The sequence below is a fragment of the Podarcis muralis genome, chromosome 2 (genome assembly GCF_964188315.1).
Source record: "Podarcis muralis chromosome 2, rPodMur119.hap1.1, whole genome shotgun sequence".
Classification (NCBI taxonomy): Eukaryota; Metazoa; Chordata; class Lepidosauria; order Squamata; family Lacertidae; genus Podarcis; species Podarcis muralis.
Window position 1 is genome coordinate 39,013,020 of NC_135656.1, and position 20,901 is coordinate 39,033,920.

Consider the following 20,901-nt stretch of genomic DNA (forward strand, 5'->3'; position numbering starts at 1 on the left):
CATGGCCTAAGAAATATGCACTGAATTATTAACAGCATCCTAGGGGGCACAGATACCTTTTGTATCAAATGGGGAAAGGCCAGGGCGCTGCTGGGTACTGCCACCAGTTTTCAGACAAATTCATGACTGGGCAGTTTTTCAGGCACCTGGGTTGGGCTGGTTGTGGTCTTCAGAACTGAAATTTCACATCATATTAGGTCAGTTGCTAGCCTTTGATTCTGATGAGGCATGATACAAATGTTTTGTGGCTACTGAAGCACCACTTAATAACTTGCATTTCAAAGTCAATTTTACACACACACTTTTTGAGTCCAGCTCCTATCTGTGCTTCAGGCATTCTTTTTGGGGATTTTTTGTCTTTTCGAGTGGAAATTTTCGGTTCTGCAAAGTAATGTTGGCTGTCTGTCAATTCAAAACGTGTAGACTGCAGACATCTGGTTTTTTGGGTGACCTTGCACGTGTAACTCTACTTTGGCTGCAACAGCTGCTGCAATTCTCCGCAGCAGCTGATAGGTGGCGCATTTGGCATTGCAACTGACAATTGGATATTTTGCTCTCAATTATGTTTTTCTTTTTGCTTTCTGAGATATTTTAAAGTTGGGTATTTTGGAATCTTAAAATATTTCTAGAGACTACATTGCAACAAAATCTGTTGCAGTGCATTCCTACTTCTGTGCAGTATTAAAAGGTAAAGGTACCCCTGCCCATACAGGCCAGTCTTGACAGACTCTGGGGTTGTGCGCCCATCTCACTTAAGAGGCTGGGGGACAGCGCTGTCCGGAGACACTTCCGGGTCACGTGGCCAGCATGACAAAGCTGCATCTGGCGAGCCAGCGCAGCACACGGAACGCCGTTTACCTTCCCGCTAGTAAGCGGTCCCTATTTATCTACTTGCACCCGGAGGTGCTTTCAAACTGCTAGGTTGGCAGGCGCTGGGACCGAGCAACGGGAGCGCACCCCACTGCGGGGATTCGAACTGCCGACCTTTCGATCGGCAAGCCCTAGGCGCTGAGGCTTTTACCCACAGCGCCACCCGCGTCCCTTCTGTGCAGTATTAAGTCCCACTTAATTTATTGGGACTTGAGGTATAAGATAGTAACTTTAGCATATGATTGCCTATATTCTAGCAAACCACCTGCTGATGATTTCTGTAGATTCAGCTATAAATTTATAAGCCCTTTTACACTCACTTAGTTCTTCCCCCACTGACACTAGGGAGAAATGAACCACACTTCACTGTTTAGTGTTGCATCTGAGCCAGGGACCATGGTTTATTTTACTCCAGACAAACCATTATGATATGCTAAGAGCAAGCTTCAGTTCCAATGTAATGCTAAGCCAGGGATGGTGGTTTCTTTCTCCCAAATGTGAGCAGGAGGAATAAAGCAAGTGTGATCACCTCGGCTAATGGGAGGTAAGCCATGGTTCGTGGTTTACTGTGGTACACAAAGGCTGTCTCATGTTTGGTAGCTAGGACCCATCAGTTAAATTCTAGTGATTTCGGTCTTTTTTCTTTTTCTTTTTACAACACATTCTTCTGCATTTCAGATGCAAATCCCATTGAGTTCAATGGAACTTGCTTCCAGGGATCATGTGTAGTATTGCTGCTTTTGCCTTCCTTCCTGACTAATGGGAGGTGGTAGAGTTCAAGAAAGGTGTGAATTGATCCTAGCTTGAGAGTTAATGTGGTTGGTATTCCTTTTTTATGTTGACTGAGCTAAAACCTTTAAAAAATAGTTTTGAAGGGCTAAAAGAAGGCAGCTGTGAAGTTCATGCTTAACTTAGGTTTCACATAAGTTGACCTTACTTCCCCCTCCCTGCAGTCATGTACTCTCATCAGCTAAATGACTACTTGCCTCTCTTCCTGCACCCTTATAATATTACTGAACCCTGCCCTTAATTTTTTTCTGCTCCTTTTCCTAACCTAGCTGTCATCAAAGCACCCCAGTCATCATATTAATACTTTAATGACCCGTTGTGCCCCCAGAATTATGACATTGCAGAGTGCATCAGCACATAAGCAGTGTTTGGCAGAGTGCCATGGTTTTAATTAGTAGATCCAGCATTTTATTAGTTTACACTCCTCCATTCTCAATCTGGGCTTTGCAAATAACGCCATGAAAACTAGACTTCCCCAAGCAAGCTTCTTGGTGCAGGGAACAAACACTGTGTTGTAAACCATGTTCTGTTGGTTTAGCCATATTCCTATGGTACATACCCATTTATGTTCTGTGTTTTTTGGGAGTTTCATTCAAAGACATGCTATACAGTGGACTTTGTTGTCATTTGATGTTAAATCCCAGGGCATAGGATTGGCAGAAGCCATGACAGGTGATCTCCATTGTGTATGCACTTGACCTGGGTTCCCTCCACTCCATAAGTGAGTTTGAAACATTTTGTGAATGAGCAAAGATTGGGAATTACCTTTTTAATGGATAGCAACATGTGAGTTGTGTCTGCTGCTACTTTCAGCGGCTGAAAGTGAATTACTGGTCCACTGATGTATGCTGACCTAAGGCTGGAGTTATGTAAATAGGAAGGAGTAATTAGGCAGCATTTCTATATACGTGGCAAAAAGAGTGTGTCTGATGCTCATGCCACCCCCTCCTGTAAGCACAAAACCACAAAGTTCACATTGGACTGTGGCGCTGAAAGTGAACTATATAACATCATCCAGGAGATACCGGTTTCACACACAGTGCTAAACCATGGCTTAGTGCTATGAGCAAGCCCTATGCAGCAGCTTAATTCTGGCTTGCTATGGTCTATGAAGCCACAAGCTATGTCTTGGTGCTATGTGCAAACCTAACACCCTTTCCTAACCTAACCTAACATGTTTAACACCATCACCACCAGGTGCTCACTAAACTACCAAAGCACAAGAGCAGGCAAAGAACAAGCCATCATCTGTGGGACAAATTGTGAACACATTCTTTTTTTTAAAAAAAAGAACAAACAAACTATGGCTTAGCCTCATGTGTGAACCAGGCCACTGTGTGATGTGTAGGATCTAAGGGCAGAGCTACACGTTACAAAGAACTTGCATTTTGTCTCTGTAACATCTTTTTGCTTGCTTTCCTTGCATCAATATGCTACACGTTTTCATGCCCTCATCTTTGGCAACCAGTGATGTATTTTTTGTGTGTGGGGGGGGCATAATGATGAATCAGGACACGGGGTAATTTGCAATAGAAATTCAACATGGGGCTTCTGAGTGTGTGAGAGAAAACAGCTACTTCTCCTAAGAAGAGGACAAAGTAGTGAGTAACTTTCTTTGAAATCTTCTGAGATCAGCTTGAAAGCTATATAGCCAGTGGCACTACCAACTGAGAGGAAAACTAATAAAATTAGAGACAGCCCCCTCCCTCCCCTTCCACTCTGTCTCACTCTCTCATATAAATCTGGAATGGGAACTTTACTAAAGCACTTGAGAATAAACAAAGAAGGTTTGGGGCTGAGGCTCGCTCAAAGGTAACCACTATATGCGCACACAAAAATACAGTGCTGCCTCAAATCTTTCTTTTTTTTTTTAATGAAAGGAAGGAAAGTTGGGGTCCCTCACTGAGCTTGAATAATCTTTCTTTGCAGCTGTTCATCTAGGATTCCAATCCCCTTACTCATGTTGAAAAGCACTTTACTCCATGAGAGTTTGCTCTGTATATTCAAAGTGCTTTTTAAACTCCAAGCTCCTTAGTTTTCACTGGAAAACTGCTTCCCTGTGCCTTAGCCAAGATCTGCAAACTTAATTTACTGGAATTCAGAAATATAAGCCCCTGTTACCTTCAGGGGTTGTTCTGCATTAGGCCAAGTCAAACTTTAACAAACATTTCCTCTATCTTGATGGGATCTACTTCTTGTAAGGCAGGTCTGCCGGTTTATGGGTTTGCTATATTTTAATGTCCGGTAGCGAGTTGAAAACATTTATAAATGCCCACATTGAAATACCGCTCAAGTTAAGTGAGAACAGTAACCAGCTTATTTTCCAAAGGTTAATGTTTGAGGAATATAGCTCTTGAAAAGCCTTTTCTCTGGTAGGAGGCAAAAGTGTGGGTGGGTGGGAAACAGAGATGAAGGATGGATGTGTACAGGTGACACACACACACACCTCAACAGTTGCACATGATGACATTTGGGACAGATTCTGGAAGGGCACAATCCCCAAGCAGGTGAGGAATGTCACAGGATGCCTGATAACATACAGAAATTAGGAAGCTGCCTTATATGCAGCCGGGCCACTGCCCAAGTAGCTCAGCATTGGGCACACTGACTGTAGCAGCTCTCCATGGTTTCAGACCAGGGTTTTTGCCATCTCTACCTGGGGATGTCATGGATTGAACCCGGAGACCTTCTGAATGCAACACACTCTGCTGAGCTACAGCTCTTCTCCAAGGACATGTATTGATTTGAATGCAGGGTCTCTCTTGATTCACACCAATGTATGGTTGCGGGAGAACCATGGTGTCCTGACTGTAAAAATGGTTAACCCTGGTGGAGACGTAACCATGGGTTAATATGCAGAACAGAATGAAGGGAGGAATTTGCTTGTGGGGAGAGGGGGTGGTGGAGAGCACACAGCCTGATTCCAAGGTATGAACCATGGTCAGTGGAACAGCATAAACACATCTATGTGAGCTTAGTATCTCTTGTGTTCCAAATACAGCATCAAAACCAAGAAAAGCACAGGGGACTGTGTAAGCTTTGAAACTTCTCCCTCCCCTCTCATCATGTGGAAAGGTTCTTTGGGGTAGGATGTATGGTCTGAGTAGGCCTAAGGTGGCAATAAAGTCACTTATACGCCTTGCAATCCTGTCAATTAATAGAAGCTTATTCCCACCCCCCACCTTTCCTCTCAGACACGGCTTCTCATTCAAATGTCAAGTAGGCATTCGACTGAACCTTGTTTAATGATTCACCCCCACCTACCCTGTTCTTTTGGGCTTAAATTTTGTTGGCAGGAGAGGAAAGGGCGGAAGGATGTGTGAGCAAAAGAGAGTCACTTGCTGTAGCTTATTTGAGGCTGCACAGGCCCCTGGAACCTGCTTTGCAGAGTTTTGCCTGCCAAAAGGCTCATAATGACCTTTTCACAAAAAAGCTACGTTTTCAGAGCCAAAGCAAGGTTACGCCCAAAAGCAGTGGCTGGCAGGAGAGAGAGAGAGAGAGAGAGAGAGAGAGAGAGAGAGAGAGAGAGGAGCCCTTCCACCCTAACAGTGACGCATCCCATTCTGGAGAGGCAAAACAGGTTATTTAAAATTAATAAATGAGCACTTTTTTTCTTTTTCTAATCCTTCAGACATACATGCATTTTAAAAAAGGTCAGCAGGTAATATGATGCAGATTACTGGAAACACAAGCTTGTATTCTCGTTTTTAGAAGCCCAGTCAATTTTTAGCCAGCTAACTTCATACTTGCATCTTTCTCTTGCAGTGCCCTTAAAAACAAACAAACCAAAACTGATTAGGTGAGACATGTACAGGTACTTGTCTAAGTACCACAACCTTTACCAGCCCAGGATCCTGCATAGGTTTTGAACAGTTCCCAAGAATATATCTGCATGGGGTTTAGGCTGTGCATCTCCTGTTGATGTCAGGGCACCTGCCTGTATTCAGAATTTAGTATTTGGATCTCATCCCCTTGAAGCTCTGAGATTGTTTCTGGATGAAAGCCCACTGAGTAAGGCTGATTCATGCTTGTGGTTACCCTGAGCAGCAGTATGGCTTTATACCAAGTTTCACCTGCGGGATGAATAATACAACAATTCACAGGCAACTGGCATTACAACACCCTCCCCCCCCCCCCAAAAAAAAACCACCCTGAAACTTCAAGCCACCTTAATGAGGAGCAAATGAACTATGAAGCGCCTCGCTGGATTTCTCAAAAGTGTGGTTACTTTTGCTGATGTGGTTTTAATAGGAGACAGAGAAAATATGAGGCTGCTGTCCTATAGGAAGGCATGAGCTTCGCAGAGTTCAGTAGCACTTGGGTCTGAGTACTCACATACAGGATCAAGCTGTTGAAGAAGCAGGTTCCTAGCACTTGATGGCAGAGATTAGTTTAACTGTGTGTGCCTTCTTGAATTCAAGGAGCACCAAGCAGAACGACCAGAGGGTGGGACTTCTGTGCTCTGCATGGCTCTTCATCCCATTCCAGGGCTTTAGCAGAAACAGAATAAATGTGGCACAATAAGGATATTTTATTTAGGTTGCAGAATTTGAATTACCTTGCATCAGAATTTGGGTTTTTTTGGGCACAGTGTACACACAAGGCAGGTCCCCCAGAGTGAGTTGATGTGGCAGTCTGAAATGATTACATAAGGCAACTCTTTGGCTTCAAGGGTGACTTCTCTGAAGTTTTGCTGTAATACAAGAAACAACATTTTTATTATTATTTGAGATTAAAAGAAGGAAGGGCTAGATCTCTCTCTCTCTCTCTCTCTCTCTCTCTCTCTCTCTCTCTCTCTCTCGTGTGTGTGTGTGTGTGTGTGTGTGTGTGTGTGTGTGTGTGTGGCGAAAGCCTATTTTGTGGTAGTTCACATTCATTTCATTGAGACTTGGCCCAGGAGAACAGCTTCGTGGACTGCATTTTCCCTTTTAGTCAGCAGCCGCTGTGGCACGTTCCACGCTTCAGCTAAAGCCTTGTCTGCGTATGCAATTCCAGATGTTGCTATAATTTTGCCCAACATTCCGTGAAAAAAGTCTGAAATGAACCAAAATCCATGCCTCCTCCTCCACACTTCCAGCCTCTCTCAGAAACCGCTCATAAAAGATTGCTTAGGTTATTTTGAAAGGCTTCCTTAAACTTTGATCTTCTTTCACTAACTTGCTTTCCAAGTTTAACTTTAACCAGCTCCTAGTCATTTAATTCAATTCCACTCCAATCTGGATTCCATATGGGGCTGAGACACTTTCCTGGCAGGGCTCCAGCTTGGGTTAATATATACCAGGGCTTAGTTTTATTGTCCTGATACCAGAGGGCAAGGGAAAGTTATTTTTGTGCTCAGCAAAATAGCAGATAAGAACTTACAAGTATAAAAGGGCAGGAAACTTGTGGTGTGCCCACAAGCCACCCCCCCTCCTTCTAACTAAATGGAACAAGATAATTCTAAGATCTTCCCTTTTGTCCATAGCAAACAGGACATACAATGCAGAGTATAGAAGATCCAAATTTCTGAAAGAGAGATCAGTTGAGCCAGGGAGTGATGGTTTGGGACCAGGTTTTGGTGTATTCACAGCACTATCAGTAAAGATGATCTTTCAATGACTTCTGATGTCAGGGCAAGCTCTAGTTTCCTATTACTTCTAAACTGGCTGAACTGTACCCTTCTTCTGTGATGAACCTCTCAACCAGGTTGCATTTAGCAGCATGGTCCAAAGGGAGGTCTGTAATCCCGCACAGAGTTTTTGATTGCAGGGAAGTTTTGGGAACCTTTGTATATGTTCCCTCCGTCATGGATGGGTCAGAGATGGAAAAGACAGGGCTGGTGTGCACATGGTGACTTGTTTAGAGCCACAAAGCTGAGACAGGTTTTTGGTTTGAACCCATGTCTCCCTGGCCCAAGGTTTGCCTTCCTGCTTTTCCACATTACACAAAGCATTTTCCCTTAGGAAGGGGCAAAAGAAACTAAAGCGGTCCATTCTTTAGAACACAGACCAAGCCCTGCTGCACATGGGGTTCTGGACTTGAATTTTCTAAAAAAGAAAAACAGGTTAACCTGTAAATACGTTTAATGAAATACCATAGTCCCAGCGGGCAAAGTCAGTCGAAGGATGCAGAGATCGTTTTATATGGTGAACGTTCAAAATGAGATGAATTCTTGTTTTTCTTAGCTTTTTTTACCTTTCTATGACAATAAGCCACAAGCCTTAACAGGAATGAAAGAGAATTTGAGATTAATAACTTTGTCAAATCCAAAAGAACCATTGAGAGCGCTTAAGTCTTGTGAATATATTATGTTTTCTTCAGGCCCCAGTTGTAGTGGCAAACCCCAGGATCCCCACAGTGAAACCTTAAGCTTTCCTCAGGTGTATGTTGCTCTGGTTTTTAGTGGACTTGTGCCAGAGACCCGCAGACATTGAACCCGTTCATCCATTAAATCTTAACATTTGAGTGTGCTGATATCAAGCTTCTGTACGACTCTGGTCTAACGCAATTACTTGTCCGTTGAAATAGTGAACTTGTTGAAGTGTTAGGGCAGGGTTGGTGCACTTTTATGATAGGAGGCAAAGGGGCATTTCACAGAAACAGTGAGAGAATCTGGGTCTTCTGGGTCACATCAAGAATGGTGTCGGTGGGATGTCCATTTTCTCAGTGTGGTGACATGAGAGAGATAATCTCCTTAAGTAACATGGTGCTCCTCAAATGTTGCTGGACTATAATTCCTATCATCCATGATGGTTGGTCATGCTGGCTGGGCATGATAGGAGCTGGAGTGGTTTGTTTGGGGAGAAGCACTTCAGATTTTTGTAGCACTAGAACTATTCAGGAAGCATCTCTCCCCCTCCCCCATTTTTGCATACTAGAGCTTCGTTTTGTTTTGGAGTTGTGGCTTTTTGGCCCTTGAGTGCACCCTACCTAAAACAATTCCCAGCTGTTCATAGTTTTCCCCACCATCTAACATTTCCATTCCAGTCAGATTTGATCATAATTGTTGTCAACCTTGGAGAAAATTGGACTCTCTGAACCCACATATAATTACAGAAGAGCCACTAGTGTTGGAACAGATTTCCTTCCATAATGAATATAATCAAACTCTGACCACTGGTACTCAAACAGCTGCCAATAGTTGAGCAACCAGTTTGCCCTTGTCTCGATTTTGGATTGAAATAGTTGCTACGTGTTGATTTAAATGGGCGTAAGTTTATGATCTTGCATCCAGCAATGGAAGTGTACATTGCTTTGATTTTTAATGAGGTTAGTACATATGTACCTAGGTGCAGGATCTCTGCCTTTACTTTCTGAATGTGAACGATAGAACTTTGGAACCACTTACGATTCCTCATTATAAGTTTCCAGTGTGTCTATTCCTCCCTGACATTCCCTATAATTTACACAGCTTTTTCTTATAAACATTGTGAGAGAAGCTAGTTCGTTTTGTTCAGCAGCTGGATGTTGTTCTCAGTTCTGCAATTATGGCATAGGCAAGTTTATGGATGGAATGAAGATGGTGACGGGTCAGGAGAAACACAATCTTAAGTTCAGCGTGCCTTTAAAAAACCTTGTTTTTGTCAAACCCCAGAAGAAAACAAAAGTTCTCTTCTACTGCTTTCATAGCTTTTCATTAATATCAGAAGCTGATTATTGTTGGAGAGAATAACAGGATTACAGAGTTGGGGGGGGGGCATCAAATGGCATCTACTCCAACCCTCTATCATTGCAGAAAGCCCACTACTCCGGTATGTCATTCAGACTCAGTTTAAAGAAGGGCTGAAATGTGTTGTGTCTGTTTGGCAGTCTGATCCACTATTCATGCCATCAAGAGGTTTGTCCTTAACCATTTGCAATCTAAATACTTTCCCCCCCTTGTAATTCAAACCTATTGGTTCAGATTCTACCCTTTGGAGCAACAGGAAAATAAAATTGGCATGTGACTGCCTCTTAATAGCCTCATTTGCAGACTAAATGTGCCTGACTCCTTCAGCTTTACATCCTAGAGCTTAGGCCAGATCCACACCATACATTTAAAGCACATTATTTCCCCGAAGGAATTCTGGCAACAGTAGTTTCCACCTCATGGAGATATAATCCCCAGCATCCTTAACAAACTGCAGTTCCCAGGATTCTTAGGGGGACACCATGTGTGTTGAATGTGGCTTAAATGTAGGGTGTGGATCAGTCTCAGGGCCCCTGACCATCTTTGCTGCTTCCTTAGTTACATTCCATTTTGCTGGTATCTACCCCTTTGGCAGTGCCTTGGAGCAAAATGTTTAAAGGTGGTGGTCCCAGGGCAGGTGTTAGCTGTGGGGCTCCAGCAGCTTTCTGAAGGTGCTGGGTCTTAACGCTGGGCCTAGAGAAGAAAATGGGGTTGGTGCATTTTGTTATTTTTGTTCTTTTAAGGTTAGGCGCATCCTTTGCTGTGTAATCATGAAATAACCTGCCTTAAAAGAACTGTCACACAAATTACTGGCCCCACTCTTCCTTGTGCTAATATTAGGAACACAAAAACCCAATAGCATACATTGTACTTCTCACCCTGGTATTTGAGGAGCTCTAATGGCAAACCTAGGGACGCGGGTGGCGCTGTGGGTAAAACCTCAGTGCCTAGGACTTGACGATCGCATGGTCGGCGGTTCGAATCCCCGCGGCGGCATGCACTCCCGTCGTTCGGTCCCAGCGCCTGCCAACCTAGCAGTTCGAAAGCACCTCTGGGTGCAAGTAGATAAATAGGGACCGCTTACCAGCGGGAAGGTAAACGGCGTTCCGTGTGCTGCGCTGGCTTGCCAGATGCAGCTTGTCACGCTGGCCACGTGACCCGGAAGTGTCTGGGGATATAGAGTGAGATGAGCGCACAACCCTAGAGTCTGGCAAGACTGGCCCGTACGGGCAGGGGTACATTTACCTTTACCTTTTAATGGCAAACCTAACTCCAGGCAGTAGCTGGAGGTGAATGACTGCCGGCAAGAGAGGCTTGGCCATGGGGTAATTGAAATCTACATATTGTGTAATGTAGATGATGAGAATTCCTCAGTAAGACATGTTAACCACAGGGGGAAAGCTGCAAGAAATAATGTAGACTTTTGATCACCTTGCACTGACCCAGGAGTTTTCATGGCCATTTCTTCCTGTTGCAGAGAAGTACTGTAATTGAAGGAAATAAGTGTTCTACAGTGTTAGTTGGCTTGCAATAAAGCCAATTGCCATGGTTTCAGCAGAAACCAAGAAGTCACTTGGCTAAAGGCACCTGGGCCTACACTGCAGTTTCACAAGGCAAAATATAAAAATATCTCCACTTTTCCTGTGCAGAAGTAAACAGAGGGCTTTCAGATGCACTAGTTGGCAGTGGGGGTCAAGGGGTTGCAAGTGCGGGTAAGGGCTGCTTTAGGTTACTTCAGGTCATGACACTCCATCAAAGGAATTCCCAGTTGATTTGATAGCAAGCATGCACAATGCCAGCATTATGCCATGGTCTCTTTAGCAGAGCTAGCATCCGGCTATGGAAATGGAGTGAAATTGCTTTTCTTTCTCTTGCAGATTGGATTATTGGGGAGCATATGTGGTTTTTATTGCTTGCTTGGGATTCTGAGCATTGGGGATATCTAAACCTCTGCCAAAAGCGGAAAATGCATTAGTAAGCGTGATGCATGTATTTTTTTGTTTTCTTAAAATATATTTATATTGCTCAACATGGTGGCGGCGGGGGGACGGACAGGCTTTACTTTTCTAAGCATGCAGGAGATTTGCTCATAAAAAGGTCTCTATTCATAAATCTTAGCTGTAAATGATTCCTTCCCATAGCAACACACAAACTAGGAAGTCAATATAAAGGTAAAGGGACCCCTGACCGTTAGGTCCAGTCATGGACGACTCTGGGGTTGCGGCGCTCATCTCGCTTTATTGGCCGAGGGAGCCAGCGTACAGCTTCCAGGTCATATGGCTAGCATGACTAAGCTGCTTCTGGCGAACCAGAGCAGCACACGGAAACGCCTTTTACCTTGCCGCCAGAGCGGTACCTATTTATCTACTTGCACTTTGATGTGCTTTCGAACTGCTAGGCTGGCAGGAGCTGGGACCAAGCAACGGGAGCTCACCCCGTTGCGGGGATTCGAACCACCAACCTTCTGATCAGCAAGCCCTAGGCTCTGTGGTTTAGACCACAGCGCCACCCGCATCCTTTTAGGAAGTCAATATAGAAGCGCATAAATGTGCTCCTCGTTGGCATCCTTTCGCCTCATGAGAATCCTTAAGCACAAAGACCCATCATTTTTGATGGTCTGAATGTTGTTGGACTTTGAATAGCATATTGTAGAGTTTCTACATGTGCTTCTTCTCCTACCTACCACCTTAATGCAGAAAGCACCTGGTGCACTGTGTAGATTTTATATAAGGTAATAAAGGTTGGGGGAACTTGCTCTTACATGTTTGTTACAAGTGATCCTAACTGTGGCATTGAGAAGACTCAAGCACTCACATGTTGCAGAAGAGATTTGCCCATCCAGCTCCTGCCATCTCCACTGTGATAATGACTTCTAGGTGCATGCTGCTTCAGGTAGTTACATGACAAGTGCATAAAGGAAGGCACGAATCACTCAGACTTCTTCTAGGCACTTCCTTGTAGCGTCTAAATTAAAGCACCCTTTGTCAAGCATGCTCAAGAGTTGTGTACAGAAACCCCAAAGTAGTATTCAGTACTGTATGTCCTTTCCCTTGCATTAGTTCCTTGTACCAATCAAGAAATCATTCTTGCATCAAAGAGGGAACAATTTCTCTGCTCAGGCTTCTCTTCCTCTTGAAAAAGTCGTGCTTTGTATGTGTAATCCTATTATATGAAGTACTGAGCTGTATATAAATCATCTGGCTGGAGCAATTGGTTGGATTTGGAGACATAATCCTTCAGGTTGGGTCAGTGCTTCTCTGGGACCTTCTGTTCTGCAATATTAGATTTCTAAGCTGAGGCAAGGAAATTCAGTATTCTAGGCGCTAGCTAGCTATGCCGGGGTGAGCACAAGGTAGGTCAGCATCTCTTGGTGGATCTTTGGGTGATATTCAGTAGACCAGGAAGGGTTTTCTGACTCCCAATTGCTTAACAATAGCACCTGAGTTAAGTGGCCGAAATGAAGAAAGCTGACCAGAAGAGGGCTTTTGTGTGAAAAACTCAGCTTAGTTCCCATGCTGAAAACCGTATGTCTGTTGCATGCACCTGGCTCTGCTTGGTGAATCACAGGGATCTTATAAAAAGCAAAAGTATGTCTGACAAGTCTGAAGTCTACCCACCCTCCTGACCGAAACCGTCAAATGTTACTTGTATTGGACTAAGCAGATGTTCTCTGGGAGTTGACTTTTGTTGTAGTAATGCTCTCTCGAGTTCCTTGTTCTGCCCTGTTATCCCTTGCAAAAAGTAATAAGCAAACTGGGCCGAACCTTTACTTGATTATCCAGAGATCCAGTCCCCTCAGGTTAGGAGTGGATGCCAGAATCAAACAAGAGTTTGCATTCAGATAAAACATGAAACAACCCAAGGTATCCTTTCCACCTAAGCTGGCTACTTACCTAGTTGAGAATTCTCCATGGGGAACAGTATCTGTCCAGGCTGTAGGATTATGATCCTAAGCACATTTACTGGAATGTGTTATATTCTGCTTCTTAGGTCCAGAGTGGTTAACCTGTAGCTCTCCAGATGTTGCTGGATTACAGCTTCCCTCATCCCTGACCATTGGCCATGCTGATGGGAGCTGTACTCCAACAACATATGGCTGGTCACAGGTTAGCCGCTCCTCCTGAATTTCTCAGCTGTTGTGGGTGATTTTCTCTATAGTAACAGAATACTAGCGTGCTAGCTAGCGACTCACAGGATACAGTGAAGTTGTAGAAGCAGCCACTGATGGATTCTATGAGCTGGCAGTGTGCACATTAATGCCTTTCATGTGGCTATAAAAAGGGGGCGGAGTGAGGGGCAACTGATTCACATCATCTTAATTCAATTGAAATCAGTTGGACTGTTTTTCCAGTCCTAAAGAGCCAGTGTGGTGTAGTGGTTAGAGAATCAGACTAGGACCTGGGAGACCAGGGTTCAAATCCCCACTCAGCCATGAAGCTCGCTGGGTGACCTTGGGACAGTCGCTGCCTCTCAACCTAACCTGCCTCACAGGGTTGTTGTGGGGATTAATTGAGGAGAACCATGCACACCACCTTGAGCTCCATGGAGAAAAAAGTGGAATATAAACATAAAATAAAATATGAGTTTAAGGTTGGGATCCCAGGGTACTTATTTTACTTTTGCTCAAATGGAAAAAATATAGTCATTAAATAGCAGGTGGTATGAGAGGAGGGCAAAGGTTCTATAATCTTCCAGTGCTTCAGTTCTGTCTTAAGCCACCAGTGAGCTTAATTTTGGATCCTTACTACAGTTGGAGGAGGACGGTTTTCACGTTTATGATGGTTGCAAGTGCCTTGTTGGGATGACAAAGAAGGTCGTGTTCTTCACCCAACCCCCTTCCCAGTCTCTGGGCCTCTAGCGGGTAGATTTAATTAGCATGTTGCTAGATAGGGCAGACCTCTGAGAGAAAAGGAATTCCATAACTGAATAGGGTATTATAGAAACATCTGCACTCCTAACAGCACCCACCTTCTCCCGGCAGAAGTAGCTGGCCCCGTACAAAGAGCAGCTACATTCTTGCCTTGATTAGATTAGCAATAGGGTCTCTCTACTGCAGGGGTCAGCAACCCTTTTCAGTCGTGGGCCCGTCCACCGTCCCTCAGACCATGTCGTGGGCCAGACTATATTTTTTGGGGAAAATAAAAATGAACAAATTCCTATGCCCCACAAATAACCCAGAGATGCATTTAAAATAAAAGGACACATTCTACTCATGTAAAAACACGCTGATTCCCAGACTGTCCGTGGGCCGGATTGAGAAGGTGAATGGGCCACATCTGGCCCCCAGGCCTTAGGTTGCCTACCCCTGCAATAGGGTCTCTCCAGCCTACATGATTCTTGGGAGCTGTAACAGATCTGGCCTTGATTCTCCACTTGATCTTCCTGTCTCAGCCACATATGACACAAGAACCTTTGTTTCTTGAAACATACTTGAATCAGCATTTTCTTAGACCAATGAGGTTTTGGAACTACTACAGAAGATTTGTTTATGTTTCTTTTTACATGGCACTATTCTAATTTCCAAATTATATCCCAGTGTGTGTTTCTGTTTGATCACAAAGGTCACCAAGTAGCTAAGGGATGCTGACTTTCTTACTTGTGATCCGGTCCCCGTGATCATGATTTGTGCAGAAAAAGTGCCAATCACACTTATGAATGTGATTTGCTGAGGCTCCCATAACCGTCCTCTGGCACACAGCTGCCATGATTATTATGAAGCATTTCTGTAACTTGTGGCAGGAGAGAAAACAAGTAGAAAATGGCCCCATCCAACAAACCTGGAAGGCCTGACCAGATTCTGCATTTCCATAGTTTTAAGCCATAGAAAAGACCTACACCATCTTGAATTGCCAGCTTGTCACGATCAAACTTTTCCATGCATAACTCTTCTCTTTGCACTCCATGCAGTTAGGTATGGGAGTGACTTTGGTTTAAATTCGCAAAGGAGTGCCAAAAAGGTGGCAGGCGTTCAAAACAAAACAAACAAGACTGTAGGCATGGCACTTGAATGGTTTTTCACTGTGGCAATTATTAAAGATAACCACCTTCCCTGCTCTAGCACCTGCTTCCTGGATCATCCACCACCCACATTACTTTCCACTTAGATGACAGTTGTGTATGAGAGAAGAAATAAACCCCTAGAAAGGTTAATGATAAGAAAAATAAGGTTATGATTGCAACCAGATAGCCAAATTAACTCAGAAGCAGGGAAGAACCTGCTGCAAATCTAGTCTTTAAAGTGGTGGTGGTGGGGATATCCTCAGACCCAGGGGCCTCAACTGTGTCTATCTGGCCCTCTGATCTCTCCCCATACCACCTTCTCTCCTCCAGCCCTGCCTCTCGCCAGTCCTGCTTCATAACTTCCTTAGGTGTTTTTGCCTGTCTGGAAAATGTCATTGAAGTCTAATGATGCCTTTAACTTGCCTGGAGGGGGAGTGTGAGTAGAAACTAACCTCTTGTGCATAGGTGGATGTGTTGCTACCAAACTTTTAGAAGACATCTAAAGGCAGCCCTGTTTAGGGAAGCTTTTAATGTTTAATAGGTTATTGTATTTTAGTGTTTTGTTGGAAGCCGCCCAGAGTGGCTGGGGAAACCTAGCCAGATGGGCGGGGTATAAATAATAAATAATAATAATTATTGCTATGCCCATTTTTGCCACTGGCCCCACCCACCTTTGATATGTGCAGCATCCACACACATCCCCCCCCCCCAAGAAGGGAAGGTGGGCTTCAGGCTGAAAAACGGCCACACCCACAACACACATGCCAAGCACTCATATCACTTTAACAGATGTGGTTTTCCTGACATAATCCTGGGACCTGTAGTTTGTTAAGGGCGTTCTTGAAGTGGAGTAAGAGTTCTTGAAATGTATCATGTGGACATGGCCAAAGGTCCCTCCCCTGCTTGATAGGGCATTATTTCTGCCAAGCTAAAGATGTGAGCTCCCTGCATGCTGCTTTCAGTGGTGCATCAATCATGACCTTTGAGGTTAATAGGTGTGTGTGTGTGTTTAGTGAAAATCCTTTGGTTTTTGTGGCATTCACGTTCTTGAGATACTGAAATGCCCTTTCTGTTTTCCTCAGCTCCCTGCCGACCTTGCAGTGACACGGAAGTCCTCTTGGCTGTCTGCACTAGTGACTTCGGTAAGTTTATTTGATTTCTCCGTTGCTGTGTCCTTCACCATCACTCTCTCAAACCCCTCTTTCCCCACTCCCTCATTGTGACAACCTGCTGGATTTGGCTTGCAGAGACCTCAGCAAACAGTGAGCAAACTGAAAGCTCCGGATTGCAACAAACAAGGGAGTCCTTTTCTTCCCATTTCGGAGTAAACAAAGTGTGTCCAGAAGCACAAAGGGGGAAAGGGAGGAAAGGGCTTTTATGGGTTTTAGCTCTGAAGAGCTTCAATTAAAGTCATTGTATTTGGCTAGCTCTTTTCTGTGCTGGACAAAGAGGGACAGGCGGCAATAATAGAGGTAAAAGTTCAAAGGTTTTTAGGGGAAAGCATTAGGAATTGCCCTCTTGATGTTCCTAAATGCTACCTTAACAAAAGCCCAAATACTCAAATGCCTGTTTTCATATAAATGTGGGTTGGGGTTCTTTTTGGGGGGTGGGGAAGGTAAAAAAAGAAAAGAATGGATGAGTTTTACATGTTATCCCTTTATGGTGTGGATGGAGTAGGGCCCTTTTCTACACCATAGGCCTTTTTGTCCCCATAGAGGCCAGCCCACAATGTGCTTTAAGAATAGCAGAATATGAGATGGGGCAGTCTGTGTCAGGATGGAATAGGATAATGCTATGGTGGTCAGGGAGCGTTGCGCCCAGCCATGTCACTATTGCAGTTTAATTTGGCCCATATGACTGGGCTCACCTTTCAGTATGCTGGAAGTCCATCATGGGCGGTGAACCACTGAGAAAACAGATCTCTTTCATGTGTGTATCCACTGAATCTGCGCCATATAGTCTCATTTGTGTACAGTCATACCTTGGGTTACAGACGCTTCAGGTTGTGTTTTTTTGGGTTACGGATGCGCCGAAACCTGGAAGTACCAGAATGGTTTACTTCCGGGTTTCGGCGGTCGCGCATGCACAGAAGTGCTAAATCGTGCTTTGCACATGCACAGAAATGCCAAATCGCAACCCACGCGTGTGCAGACGCGCCGCTGCGGGTTGCGAACGTGCATCCTGCACGGATTATGTTCGCAACCCAAGCGTCCACTGTATATGAATTGCTGTGGTGTAAATGGCTCTGATCAGTTTTGTAAGAAGAGAACATGCCAGAATATGTAAGCTTGATTGCTTTATTTTGCTCTAAATATATTTTGCCTGAGAGAGTCTGATACAGTAGTTTCTATTTGGGGTTTGAAAATTTCCAACACCCTGAGTTCAACTACTACAAGGTATCCTCTTTCTGTCCAGCCTCCCCCAATGGTCTGCACACAATGATCTTATGCCCCCCCTTAGTGTCTGATGCCTCAGATACTAATGTGTTTTAAAGTAAAGTAAAAGTAAAGGACCCCTGACAGTTAAGTCCAGTCGTGAACGACTCTGGGGTTGCAGTGCTCATCCCGCTTTACAGGCTGAGGGAACTGGCGTTTGTCCACAGACAGTTTTTCCGGGTCATGTGGCTAGCATGACTAAGTCGCTTTTGGTGAAACCAGAGCAGCGCACGGAAACGCCGTTTACCTTCCTGCTAGAGCGGTACCTATTTATCTACTTGCACTTTGACGTGCTTTTGAACTGCTAGGTTGGCAGGAGCAGGGACTGAACAACAGGTCTAACCCCGTCGTGGGGATTCGAACCGCCGACCTTCTGATTGGCAAGCCCTAGGCTCAGTGGTTTAGACCACAGCACCACCTGCCACCATGTGTTTTACCTTGCTTATTTCAAATGGTGGTATGTCTGTCGTGTTGGGGAGGGGGCTTTTCTTCATCCTGCTGAATGGGACCCTAGACTTCTGCCCCACCCTGATGCCGCCACTGAAAAAGACAAGTGGCTTTGCCCAACGTGACTTGTGAGGTAGCTGTTTTCATCCTAATGATCGTTAGAGAGCATTAAAGCAATTTTCCCACGCTTGGAATGTTAAGGAAATGTTGTAATGAAACAGCTGGGCATGTTGGGTCTTGGACATGTGCTGCAGATATAAATACAGTGAACAGAATGGGCAATATTCTGACTGGGGGCGTGAGGGTGCAGCACCCAGGAATTGCAGTGGGATTGATCTAGGTTAGCCATGGTGGAAAATGCTGCCCAGACAGGTGGCATCTTGCTGCAAGTGTTTCTCCCTGGCTGTGTGCCAGAGAATTCAATGTAAATGTTCCTGGGCCATTAATAGAATGCAACTGAAATGTCCTTCTCTCTCTGTGTGTATTTAATAACCTTAACCCTGCAAACCCTATTTGGTGGTACTTTCTGTAGGAGGAATTTTGAGTATGATATAACACTTTGTTGCGAGTAACATCTTCAAAAAAAGACAAATCTGGCTGCCTGTTGTAAATTTAACATTTAAAAAGCTGCCCATGCAGGTGTTATGACTTCAGTGCAAGAATATACAATGAGGCTGAGAAATACTCTAAAGCAGGGTTGCCCATACTTGGGTCTCCAGCTGTTTTTGGACTACAACTCCCATCATCCCAGCTAGCAGGACCATTGGTCAGGGATATTGGGAATTGTAGTCCAAAAAACAGCTGGAGACCCAAGTTTGGGGAACTCTGCTCTAAAGGAAATGTATTTTGAGGGCAACATTGCTTGAATTGTACCTCTCTTTCTGGTGGTGCCACCGTCCATTGTCTTCAAGGGTGCTGCTGAATCAGTTGCCCCGATTTTAATCCTTATGCAGGACCCAACTGATATTAAGCGGAATGTTAGGTGAATATATTTGCATGTATAAACCCTCAACCTAATTATGTGTCCAAATCTTTCTCCCCAGTTGTCAGAGGTACCATCCAAAATGTAATCAATGAGGAGGAACAGCAAGATTCCATCATTGACGTGAGTGTGAACAGAATCTACAGGCAGAAGACCAAGATCTTCAAGCCAGCAGAGGAGAGTGGGAGGTGGCGAGGACAGATCAAGACCCTGCTGCAATGTGGGGTGAAACCAGGAGAAGGAGACTTCCTCTTCATGGGCCACATGCACTTTGGGGAGGCCAGGTTAGGCTGTGCCCCTCGCATCAAAGACTTCCAAAGGATGTACAAAGAGGCCAAGGACAAAGGGCTGAATCCATGTGAAATTGGCCCAGACTGAAAATGGCATTCCTGAACCCTTGGGGCTCGGCCAAAACTAATTCTTAGTTGCTGCAGATGCGCTGATCTAAATGGAACTAATAACTTGGAGTGGAACAATCTGATGTCAGGAGTGACGTTGTTCTCCTTTTTGGAGGTCCTTAAGAGGTGATTGGAGGAGCATCTATCAGGGAGGGTCCAAGTCTAGTGACTCCTGCTGAAGCAGGAGGCTGGATTCCATGACCCTTGAGGTACCATATAACTGTTATGATCTTATGAAATACAAGAACCACAGAAACCAATCCTTGAGGCCAATGGCACTGTTACACGAATGGAGGTACGAACCAAACGATCCAAGGCTGGACTGCAATCCCACATCTTGTCCACGTGAACTAAATTATTATTTTTTTGTAACTTCCTTAGGAAAATGACGAAAGAGGAAATGTGTCACAATCTCCATGTCTTAAAAATACCAGTCGACTGATGACCCTTTGTATCTTTGTAATACTAATGTTTTAAAATGTGTTAAGCAGATGTAGCATTGTTGCATGGCATAAGAGGATGACAGCATGGTAGAAGCCGGTGAAACCATCTTAACGTGGATGCTTTGTAAAAAGCTTGGTGTACAATAATTGAAATTGTTTCTTATGACAGAAATTTATGAAACCAAACACTTTCTTTCCTTTTTAAAAAAAAATTAAAAGAATGTACAATTGCCACCTGCAATTTTTGCTCAGGCTGGTGAGTTGTTTCCAGAGAAATAAAAAGTTCCTGGATTTGAGCCAGTGTTATTGTGACTTCCATACATTCTTCCCTTCCCTGCTTTAAATCTTTCATGGTTCAGGAGGCAAAGGTGCTCTTCTGTATCAGAGAGGTGACAAAAATACTACTTAACCCTCATGCTTCCCTTGTTTCATGTTCACACATGTGCCTGATGTCTGCACCAGTGGCGTAGCGTGGGGGGTGCAGGGGGGGCCGGCCGCACCGGGCGCAACATCTGGGGTTAGGGCAAATCCACAGGCTAGGGGGCGCAAATCCACGGGTTAGGGGGCGCAAATCCACGGGTTAGGGGGCGCAAATCCACGGGTTAGGGGGCACAATTTACTTGCCTTGCTCCGGGTGCTGACAACCCACGCTACGCCACTGGTCTGCACTGATGTGTCAGTCTTGAAATGTGGCACCCTGTAAAAGGTAAAGGGACCTCTGACCATTAGGTCTAGTTGTGGACAACTCTGGGGTTGCGGCGCTCATCTCGCTTTACTGCCCGAGGGAGCAGGCGTACAGCTTCTGGGTCATGTGGTAGCACCCTGTACCACTCAGCAAACCAAGGATGCTGTTTCCTTACCTTCCATACAACATTCCCAAGATTTGCCA

The 20,901-nt window shown here is 44.6% G+C and overlaps 1 protein-coding gene across 1 annotated transcript in view; it reads left to right on the forward strand.

The window, feature by feature from the left end:
- Window positions 1-20,308, forward strand: part of METRNL (meteorin like, glial cell differentiation regulator) — a 28,960-nt gene extending 8,652 nt beyond the window's left edge. Inside the window, exons 3-4 of the mRNA XM_028717121.2 lie at window positions 16,390-16,449; window positions 19,233-20,308. Coding sequence (XP_028572954.1) covers window positions 16,390-16,449; window positions 19,233-19,549 — 377 coding nt within the window. The 3' untranslated portion in view covers window positions 19,550-20,308. The remainder of the gene's footprint in view (window positions 1-16,389; window positions 16,450-19,232) is intronic.
- Window positions 20,309-20,901: the final 593 nt, after the last annotated feature.